Genomic DNA, 9,720 nt, shown 5'->3' with positions numbered 1-9,720 from the left:
ATTTTTGACCAACACGTCAACACCGCTTGCTTCGCTGTTCTCACGGAAGTTCGTCTGCACTGCACTTGTTTTAGCAGCAGCACAATGCAACACAGATGTTGAGGCTGTCCATCTGACTAATTGTTGTAACTTGCAAAATTTATGGCGAGCATTTGGAAAATAGCCAAATAAGTCCGTTTACGCAACGTTTTCTTTGTTTTTCGATTGCCCTAATAGTATATGTGTAATAGTTTATCGGTGGGTATCCCGTTAATCCTACACGTGGTTGAAGTGGAACAGTCAAGTTAAGGAAGTGCGAAAGTCGTGGAAGAATTTCACATTATAGTGAAATGAGTTTCAGATGCTTTCACCTGCATTGAATGTTCGCTTTCTCCTTGCAGGAAAATGAATGATTGCTAGAAGATTTTGTTCTGTGTGTTTAATTGGGCCAATGTCACATAGTTCAAATATGTAGTCTACACCTTTAACTACAGTGTGACTGTTGGAGTTCCCTTGTGCTTGTGAAGAATCCAGTGCAAAGGACAAGTACCTGATAAAGTGAATTCAAACATTTTTTTTTTCTGGAAACAGTGTTTTGCCATATCGTCACAAATTGCAATCTCCTGTCTACGTCAACATGTTCCTTCCACATCAGGCAACAAAATGTTGCTGCTGAAGAAAATGCGAGCGAGAACTGAGAAGAAACTAGAAGAACATAGAAGATGTTTTCAAAAGGTTAGGATTATCATCATACAGTCTCATACAGTCCAATTTTCACCATCTTTCCAGTAAAAAAAAATCTTGTTCTGTAACCAATCTCCACAACAGCACAAGCAACAAGATTTAATAAGATTTTGCAACTCTTCATTGTGTATATTCCTTAAATATAAAAATAACAATTTCCTGGTATTTTAACAGAATTTCTTATTCTTAGACTCTTAAATCTTTGAGTATCACTAACATGGTAGAAAACACATTCAACTGGCAGACAGGAAGAAATTGGCAGTGGTTGAAAAACTAATATTGCTGTGGAGGGCCAAAAGATGCCTACTTGTCTTACTTAAGTCTAATTATCAACTTAAATTTAGCTGCTTGCAGTTTTGATCAAGGTAAAATTTCTTTGTTTAAGGCAAACAAAAATCCTTTCTTAATTTTACAACGAGTTACTAGGGATGTACTTTAGACGATCGTCAAAGTTGAGAGAGAAGACGACGAACCTGTGTTCCTTCTGTCGATCTAAACAAAATGGACACTGAGAAAGTTGTGCACAAATCTTATTATTTGAAGATAGGTGAAAATGTTTTAACTTCTTTTTTTGAAACAATATCCAATAATAGTTTATTATTATATCAGATCTGGAAAGAAATGGTGGCGAATTTTGTCTCGACGGCCGATGGAGTTGGCGCTTGTTGTTTGCAACTCGCCTTTTGCGAAGGCTTGGTAACAGGAGAAGCGGATCAAGAGCTGGATCCTGGTGAATCGTCGCCCATACTTAAGGTGATTTTACAGTTAATTTTTGTGAAGAGTTTTAAATTCATAAATTTTGTTGTTTATACGTAGATGGCCTGGGATCTTGAAATGAAAGAGAAAGAAGAAGAAACGGAAAGCTGAATTCTGTTTTCGTTATAACTGCGTGAAAATAACGGATTTACTCTTAACGAATCGACACAAGGACCTCTGCCGTCAAAACGAAATCTTGAAACATCGTCGCATGTTTCTTGAACGCACAGTATTAACGTGTAGTTTTTCCCACTTGAAAACGGTCAGGAAAGTCACGCATTTCGTTCCGATTACGCAAGATAGGGAAAACGCCCTGATTGTCAAATAGAAATAGGTAGTTAAAGATTGCTTGGAACTTTTAGTAATTAAATAGTACCAAAACTGGATAGACCAAGCTGCTTCTGCTAGTACGACCACCTCTTTACCTCATCTTTTTCGATTGAAGGTTACACTCAGAGACTTTGATCGGGAGGGAAACCGAAACTCGTAGCCATAAAGGATCTCTATGCTCAAGCCGAACAGAAGTTTTACGCCCAACGTACTACCCCTCAGCTGAAGAACACCTCTTGTACACCTTTCTATGGCATATGAAATGGAATCGTGGAAAACTATCATGAACTCCTGGTGAAAGTTGGCATAACTTCCAAAATGTTAAATTTTTCGATTTGATCTATTTGAATTTTTCATTCATTTGATAGGTTTTATCTAACTGGAAAGAGACTCCAGACTTCGCCAGTGTAGAAATAGCTGGATGTCTCAAGTTTAGCATCAACTCCACAATTTGGAATTATCGTCATCTCCCTAATAATTTTACTTTTACGAACACTTGTGTTCTGAGAAAATGCCACTCCACAGCACCACCGTGGAAGATTGTCCGACCAAGGCAGCTCTACAGACAAAACAGTGTCGAAAATGGAAACAAGTAAAAAAATCTTTCTCTGCATTTGCTTATCGGCACTGCCATCGTAAATTAATAAAAAGTTGACAGACTTTGAGAAACTAACGACTGATTTTGTTTCTCAGTTCGAAGAACCGGTTGACGAAAATGGTGGCCCTAGTTTTGCAACGGATTCATCGTGGAATGAATGATTAGAAGAACTCATGCGTTTACCAGAAACTGGTCTGAAAGGCATATAATTTCTAACCTTATTTTTCATCTCTATTCTATAAATTAACCGTAGATTGAAAATAATCGGTTTCGAATTGACCTGCGACGAACTCGCCCTAAAAAATTTGCGCAAAGTAAACCCTCTTATTCAGAAACAAGTTTAGATTTTGTTAAGGTGAAAATCCTGATTGAAAATCATTAGCACATTTAGGGAGGTGAAGTAGTTTCCCGCGACAGGTTCCGTGAATTTCCCCCTTTTGTCATTTATTGGCATCTTCCAGTTGGGAAGTTAAGTGTCGAAGTGACTCACAATAATAGGCCCGTTTCATTTAATCCTACCGAAGGGAAGGGAACTCTAACTCAAACACAGATAACCTGCACAGTCACAGGCAGGAAAATAATTCTTTTCTTCAGAAAATTGTAAGTTTTTTTTTGTCTGGACCTTCCATACCCCCAATCTCATCAGATTTATTCGTATGTGATGTGTATCTGATTATTAATTTCTCGTGAGTCGTGAACTCGTGTGATGTTAAGCTTCGGAAACAGAGTTCGGATTCGGAAAGCAATCCATCCGTTCCGTACAGTAAAATGTGGTAATCGTGAGGGAATCTTTTGGCTGTCGGTACTCGGTAGGTAGCTAAAATGGATTGTCCCCCATCCACCAGGTGGCGCAAGTTTCTTCGTGAGGACGAAATACTTGCCATTTGTTTCCGAGACGCTGACTGGATGTCAGTGGCATCTAGCGTCGAGTGATGGTATTTTGTCTGCAGATTGTTTACATTTGTTCGTCGCCGCCCTTCTCCTTCTGACATTTCGCACATTTTGAATTATCGAAATATTTTTTTCAGGCGCACACAGATTTTAAAAAATCCGATAAAGCTATATCAAACCCATGTATTGAGACAAATCGGTATGCCAAAAAAAAAAAACATGTACAGAAAATTTCAACTTTAAGGATTAAGGGGAGCGGAGTCGTTCAAGTCGCGCAGAGAGTTCTTCTTTTTTAGTTGGACTTTCAGTGGGGACGGCAGGTAAGACGAGTTCCTGTTCTTCTTCTTCTTCAGCCTGGGCTTCTTCACTTTCGGCCAAGATATTTTTCAGTTCTTCTTCCAGGTCGGATTCACCTTCTTCTTGGACTATACTCTGTGACATGATATTCTCAATATCGCGTTGTTGCTCCAACACGGTCTCCAGTTCGAATAGAGTGTCTTGAATCTTTTCCTCGTTCATCGAGGGATCGCCAAATGAATTCTTCAATGCAGAAAGGCCGATTTTGTAGGCTTCCATAACCTAAAAGGAATAACACGAATCACGTTCACGTTCAAATTAGTAGACATGGATGGACAATTCACCTTTGAATCTGTCTTAGCTTGAGCCAGCTGAAGTTTCATAGTCTGGATATTAGATAAGGCTTGATTACGCTTGTCATAGACGGCCTGTAATTGTTTGCGTCGATACAAAGCAGCTTTGGCCTAATCAAAATAAGTATTACTCGAGTTGAAATCAATACAAGAATGTCTTGAAATAGTAGACTTACAGCTCCACGAGAACCTTCTTTCAGTCGTGTACGTGCCGTTTGTTCCAGTGACTTCATTTCACTTTCCATGTTATCAATTTCGTCATTGAGCAATTTTTCAGTTCGTTTAAGGGTGGCCAAACTGCGATCGACTTCAGTGATTTCAATAGCCTTTTCTTTTTGTTTGGCAGGAGAGATGCTCCATCCAGAATTATTTAGTTGTGACTGCTTGGCCTTTACCGTTGGCACGATAAATTTGATCATTGTTTGATCCGAGGATGACTCAATAGCCACCTTTCCAATCTGCTGGAGGTGGTTCAAGATCAGTTGGGTCTCTTCTTCATCAGTGAATATTTCAGAGTGCTCATCTGTCAGTTCTTCTAATTCCATTATTTCTTCTGTGGAAGCTATTGGCAGTTGAAGAATCTGTTCACACCTCTCCTGTTAAAACGTAGTCCTTTGTCAGGTATATAGAAATATAAAAACAATTCAGAATGTTTTACCTTCAATACGCTTGGAACTACAAAAGTTTGAAGAGTTTCAGTAGTATCTGGAAGGGAATTCATCACTTTTTTCCAAGACCATGCAACAGATGATGTAACAAGACTGACACCCCATTTTGCCCATGATGATGAAGACTGGTCTGCTTGATAGCAATATTGATCCTTGGCAGCAACATCACCATTTCTGTCAAAAATATCATAAACAAAGAAAATTGAATATTTTGTTCTTAGTATTCTACTTTACAATAAAATAAAGAATACTTCTTCATTTCATCCAAAACCCTATTTAGTGAGGCTGGATATTTTCCATTCCGACAGAACACTTTCTTTAAATCTTCAACATCAAACATTATTTTATGATTTAATGTAGCCCATTCCAGGATGAGCTCTTTCCAAAACTTATACTTCCCAACCCAATCATGTGGATTGAGAGATTCATTTCTGGGTAATGCAAAAAGAGCTGTCATGCGAACATCATCTTTCCAACAATCAGGCAATTTAAACACTTCTGAGGAAAAAGATTCAGAAGAACCCATTTCTATAAGCAACTGGGTTATTCAGGAACAAATATATAGGCATCAAATATCATGGGCAAGAAAATTTATCTTCAACAAATGAAAAAACGTTAAGTAACTGAAAATTTCAAAAATTCAGTCAGTTTAAATTTAAGTTTTTAACAGTAAAATAACGAACGACTACGTCCATATATCGTCACCGTTAACCCACAGACTGCAGTGGTACTGCACAGAGCACAGATGATATCAGATGAAAACAAAGAGAACCGCCATCTAGCGCTAAAATAAAAAGTTGGTGGAGTGCGTTCATATTTTATGGAGACACCGCTCATCCGAAAGTCGGAAGTGAACCGTCGTTCGAAGAAAGCTGTCTGGGTTTTTTTCTTTTTTTTCTTTAAGTTCCAGACAGACAGATAATTAAATTGTTTTATTGCTTTTTTACAGAGTCTTTTTTTTTTAATAAGTCTAGAACTGTGGTTTCCATAAATTTACAATTTTATTATGCATAGTTTTATAATTTTTTAAAAAGGAAAAATTCTTCATCGTTATATAAGAAGGGAAACGTTGCGTCATTCGTGTTGCATCACCATCATTGTTTGGGGGGAAAAATTATGTTTATCCAACTGTTCATGGGACTGAGAAAAATTGTAAGCAACCCTATTATAATAACTAGTATAACATTCCGCCTGGAGCTGATCTTTCTACGCCATCGTTCTGGTTGCTGAATTTTTTTAAAGAGTTGCGGAACCGAATGCACACCATTGTAGCGATAGCCAGTATCAGAGTCCAAAGTACAAACCTGCACAGAAATTTTGTGAAATCAATTTTATGTGGAAGAGAACTAATTGGTAATTATCCACCAACCAATACGAGAAGCCGAGGTTAGTTGAGCTCATGATGTATTTATCTAGTATTGTTTCTTGAATCGCTAATTCAGATGACAATCCCGATGAATATAAATCCCCCCATAGCGACAAAGTAATTATTCCAGATAATACTGAAAAAAAAACACACAGATTAAAATAAAGTAGAAAATTCAAAAGAACATTTTGATATGAAAAGAGAAATGCCGAAGGGATATTTGCTACATTTACATACCTACAACGCCATTGCTCAAATAGATGCCCATTGGTCCTACCAAAGTCTCAATGGGTACAGTTGCCGTGTTGAAAAAACACAACCCGGCCGAAATTATTTGAAAGGCCAGCATGAACGATAAGAAAACAAGGGTAGTAACCCACAGCCCGTAGTCCATAAACTCTTCGTTCGGTCTTACTGGTTCTGAACGTGAAGTTCGTTCAACGGGAATATCATTTGCCAGTTGTATAAGATGAGATCTGATAAATATAAATATTTTGTAAATAATTCACGTAGAATTTTGTAATTTATTGGACACAGGATCTATAAAATGAACCTGCTAGTAGACCTTATTGCTGTTTTAGGACTGCATGCAAAAGGCTGTGCGCCAAATCTGAGATAATCAAATTCCTGTTGTTTTTCTTCGTCTGTCGTTCCGCAGCTCACCAAGCAAATGCCTTCGCCAGAAAGACAATAAACTAAAGAAAAAATCTTTAGTATGTTTCTAAAAAATCTAAAGGCATAAGGCTGACCAGCCAAACTGTAGGAAACCGGCGATATATCCAATTTCCCTTTTAACGATTTGTGGCCATTAAACAGTCCATAGTTTACAGAAATCACAGAAGGATCCTCCGTCGAATTTTCTGAAAAATAACTAACCGTTTTAGTATGAAAACAAAAATGATTTTTTAAAACGAAATGAAATAAAATCTTACGACTGCCTTCGGAGACAATCCAGTTATTGGTACCCAATGCAACACTGTTGAAGATTATACCAAGTAAACTAAAAACACCTGCCAAAATGTACATGCCTTTTTTAACAAACAACTTATTGTCTAGAGCGCCCATTTTGAATTTTAATTTGTGCTAAAAAGGAGAAAGATTTTTTTCTCAAAATACTTGGTCAGTCGGTAACGCCCAAAGGCATGGATAAGAACAACTGTTTAAAATTTTTTACATGCACTAAACTCAGCTAGAACGAATGGATATCTTATCAGGGTTGATAACAGGGGGAAAGTCAAGCTATGCATACGTCACTGCTCAAACTGTTTTCAACTTTTTTTTCCTGATCATCCTGTCGTCATTTTGAATTGGGATGCGCAGGGAAAAAACAACATCGATTAGAAAAATAATGAAAGGTCAAATATGCGGAAAACATAACAATGCAACAATCTAGGTAATCTCCCGTGTTTAAACGAGCTTAAGTCGTTTCTAGTTTAAAGATACTTACATTGATTTTTTTTATCGTATTTCCGCTAAAATTTTACTAGTAAATCAATACCGAAGTAGGAAATGTGTTTATCTACATATTCTACAAGGACATGGAATTAAACGTTTTAACCATTAAACGCGGTTTGCGTTGTGGCCTTGATTTCTTTCACTGCGGTAATTCACCCAAAAAATTTCCAAAAGCGAACGGGGAACGGGAAATTCCCTTTTGGAGTGGGAGCTGCCATAACGGTTAAGGCCAGGTGCACTCGGCTCGATGTAAAACTACCCATAGCAGACCCTAGCTGTCCAGACGATTTGTGTCATACTTATCCAACTCTGGCAGTCGCTCCAACAAATGATTTATCGTTTTATGACATTCGTAAACTAGAAAAACGAGTTATTTAAAATACTAGGCATATTTACTACTACTTACCATAATATTTTTTCTAGAAAACTCGTGATCAAAATCCTGCTTTTGTAGTTCCACCATCGTCTAAAGGTGGCGTTAGTGTATATTATTGAATGTTTGTAACATTATTTTGCCTTACATAGAAAAGCGCCGACCAGTCGTCAGTCGTGTAGAAGGCACGCCCTTGAACACAACCACTTTCTAACGCTGCCGTCATTGTATTCACTGGCTCTTGAGTTTAACAAACACTGGATCCTCTTCCGCAGGTTTCTCTCGTCGACGCGACTGCGGATGACGTGGTGTCGCAAAATCAACTTCAGGACGGGTAAGAAATATTTGTTTTACATGTTATTGAAAATTAACTCCCCCTGCGGGTTTTCCCCCGGTTAAAAAAAAATTACTTTCAAGTGTTTTGGTTCCATTATTGTGTAACGTCAACGAACCATGAAATTGATTTTCAGATTGGTTAACATGAGTTCATGGGATTCGTCATGATTTTTTGAAATTTCTGCTGAAATAAAATCGTGACAGGAAATGCTTAGGCAAGGGGGGACCACAATTTATATCTATTATTCAACCCAGTGACTCAGTTAGATTTAAGGCCGCAATCAATAGACCTTACCTTGTTGAACATGACTGCAGGAAACATAATTTCTTAGAATTGGCCGCAGGGTAACTTGTAGTTTTTTTTCCCATATGATGGCATCATTTTATTACGTAGTCTTCGAGGCACTATAAAATAAATAATCAAATAATTATTTCTAGGAAGAACCAGACGCTTGAGGATTGCGCAAGTGGTTACGAAGACAAATGCGGCTTCGCTTGCTCAATGCCGCAGCTGGGGGCGGATAAGGAACAATCGGCCGGCTCGTCAATGCTCAACACTGACGATTTTAGTACTAGCGAAACCACAAGCAACAAAGGGTTAGCCCCTTCGGTTCTTAATTGTTGCTCTTCCGTGCATTACCAACCGCTGAGAAACATAATGGAGGAAAACATTCGCATGCGCCAAGCCATGAATAGCGTACGTTTAAATTTTATGAATTTTATTTTTGTTTACCATATCCTTGTGTGGGAAAGGAAAATATTCCAGACATGGACATAACACGTCATTCTTGACCTCGGGTTCTCACGAGACTGACAGTTCATTAAATTTCAAATTAACAAATCATTATTAAAGCTAGGGGATTTCATGCTTACCGTTGATTATCTTGCAGATGGTTTTGACTCTGAACCGGTGGATTCATCAAAATAAAGAGCAAACTGAACAAGTCAAATTGCTGGTTAACACCCTAAAAGAGTCAGAGGAGCAGAAAGAGAAAGAACAGAAAGAATTACGTCAGAAGTTGGAGGCTATGACAATTCAAGTATTAAATTTCTCATTAAAATTCTACTCAAGCACTCACGTATCACTCACCACTGTAGATGAAAGCTCGTGAATCAGATTTAGCCACCGAACGACAAAACCGATTACAGTCTGATCGGGAAAAAGAAGTCGCCAAACAAATGATTCTCAAGTTGCAACAGGAGAATTGGGGGCTAAGAAAAGCCCGTTCAGTAAGTTTTTTTGTACATTTTCTACGGTCACGAAATAACGGAGCTTATACGTCTAATTCTTCGAAATATTTTACAGAGAGCTTTGATCTCTCGTGATTCGAGTTATTCCGTAAGCGGATTTTCTAGTCAACCATCAACCTCCATGTTCGACTCTCCCGATTGAATCTCTTCGTTGATATATCAATATTTACCAATGCATTGTATAAATATTTTTAAAGTATTGTATCCTGACGCTTCCAGATTTTACGGCGTATTTTTATCACAGTTTTAAGCCCAGCTGTTTTTTTTTTAGAACCGCCTAATGTAAACACGCATTACAATTTTACAACTACTCGGTGTAGCTA

The 9,720-nt window shown here is 37.9% G+C and overlaps 3 protein-coding genes and 1 long non-coding RNA gene across 7 annotated transcripts; 2 read left to right on the top strand and 2 right to left on the bottom strand.

The window, feature by feature from the left end:
• Window positions 1-1,335: 1,335 nt before the first annotated feature.
• On the top strand, window positions 1,336-3,304 carry LOC124208613. 3 transcript variants are annotated; one of them, XR_006880526.1, is made up of 6 exons: window positions 1,336-1,476; window positions 1,540-1,813; window positions 1,925-2,109; window positions 2,178-2,401; window positions 2,503-2,721; window positions 2,790-3,304. It is a non-coding gene; the product is annotated as an uncharacterized LOC124208613 (long non-coding RNA). The 3 variants fall into 3 exon arrangements; XR_006880524.1 differs by having other exon boundaries at window positions 2,503-3,304; XR_006880525.1 differs by having other exon boundaries at window positions 2,178-2,444; window positions 2,503-3,304.
• A 163-nt stretch (window positions 3,305-3,467) lies between these two features.
• LOC124210102 (charged multivesicular body protein 7-like) lies at window positions 3,468-5,442 on the bottom strand. Its single transcript, XM_046608416.1, has 5 exons — window positions 4,868-5,442; window positions 4,607-4,790; window positions 4,125-4,544; window positions 3,940-4,059; window positions 3,468-3,877 (listed from the first exon to the last, which is right to left on the bottom strand). Exons 1-5 carry the CDS (start codon window positions 5,140-5,142, stop codon window positions 3,545-3,547), a joined length of 1,332 nt encoding a protein of 443 aa, XP_046464372.1. The 5' UTR covers window positions 5,143-5,442; the 3' UTR covers window positions 3,468-3,544.
• Window positions 5,443-5,598: 156 nt separating this feature from the next.
• On the bottom strand, window positions 5,599-7,841 carry LOC124210103. 2 transcript variants are annotated; one of them, XM_046608417.1, is made up of 6 exons: window positions 6,915-7,841; window positions 6,732-6,842; window positions 6,536-6,677; window positions 6,220-6,458; window positions 5,986-6,118; window positions 5,599-5,920 (listed from the first exon to the last, which is right to left on the bottom strand). In XM_046608417.1, exons 1-6 carry the CDS (start codon window positions 7,045-7,047, stop codon window positions 5,791-5,793), a joined length of 888 nt encoding a protein of 295 aa, XP_046464373.1. In that variant the 5' UTR covers window positions 7,048-7,841; the 3' UTR covers window positions 5,599-5,790. The 2 variants fall into 2 exon arrangements, with proteins under 2 accessions (XP_046464373.1, XP_046464374.1); XM_046608418.1 differs by having other exon boundaries at window positions 6,548-6,677; window positions 6,915-7,148.
• A 120-nt stretch (window positions 7,842-7,961) lies between these two features.
• Window positions 7,962-9,707, top strand: LOC124210104. Its single transcript, XM_046608419.1, has 5 exons — window positions 7,962-8,144; window positions 8,585-8,843; window positions 9,037-9,186; window positions 9,245-9,376; window positions 9,453-9,707. Exons 2-5 carry the CDS (start codon window positions 8,649-8,651, stop codon window positions 9,537-9,539), a joined length of 564 nt encoding a protein of 187 aa, XP_046464375.1. The 5' UTR covers window positions 7,962-8,144; window positions 8,585-8,648; the 3' UTR covers window positions 9,540-9,707.
• The last annotated feature ends 13 nt before the right edge of the window (window positions 9,708-9,720 follow it).

Source organism: Daphnia pulex, chromosome 12, assembly GCF_021134715.1.
Source record: "Daphnia pulex isolate KAP4 chromosome 12, ASM2113471v1".
Taxonomy (NCBI): Eukaryota; Metazoa; Arthropoda; class Branchiopoda; order Diplostraca; family Daphniidae; genus Daphnia; species Daphnia pulex.
This window is presented reverse-complemented; position numbering and strand designations above follow the sequence as displayed.

Excerpts from the sequence above, each read along its gene's own strand:
- LOC124210102 (XM_046608416.1), bottom strand. The coding sequence starts at position 5,142 with ATGGGTTCTTCTGAATCTTTTTCCTCAGAAGTGTTTAAATTGCCTGAT. Across the intron at positions 4,791-4,867 it reads GTTTTGGATGAAATGAAGAA|AAATGGTGATGTTGCTGCCA; the intron begins GTATTCTTTATT and ends TATTTTTGACAG. Across the intron at positions 4,060-4,124 it reads AAGAAGGTTCTCGTGGAGCT|GCCAAAGCTGCTTTGTATCG; the intron begins GTAAGTCTACTA and ends TATTTTGATTAG.
- LOC124210103 (XM_046608417.1), bottom strand. The coding sequence starts at position 7,047 with ATGGGCGCTCTAGACAATAAGTTGTTTGTTAAAAAAGGCATGTACATT. Across the intron at positions 6,678-6,731 it reads GGTTTCCTACAGTTTGGCTG|TTTATTGTCTTTCTGGCGAA; the intron begins GTCAGCCTTATG and ends TTTTTTCTTTAG. Across the intron at positions 6,459-6,535 it reads GCAATAAGGTCTACTAGCAG|ATCTCATCTTATACAACTGG; the intron begins GTTCATTTTATA and ends TATATTTATCAG.
- LOC124210104 (XM_046608419.1), top strand. The coding sequence starts at position 8,649 with ATGCCGCAGCTGGGGGCGGATAAGGAACAATCGGCCGGCTCGTCAATG. Across the intron at positions 9,187-9,244 it reads TGGAGGCTATGACAATTCAA|ATGAAAGCTCGTGAATCAGA; the intron begins GTATTAAATTTC and ends TCACCACTGTAG. Across the intron at positions 9,377-9,452 it reads GGCTAAGAAAAGCCCGTTCA|AGAGCTTTGATCTCTCGTGA; the intron begins GTAAGTTTTTTT and ends AATATTTTACAG.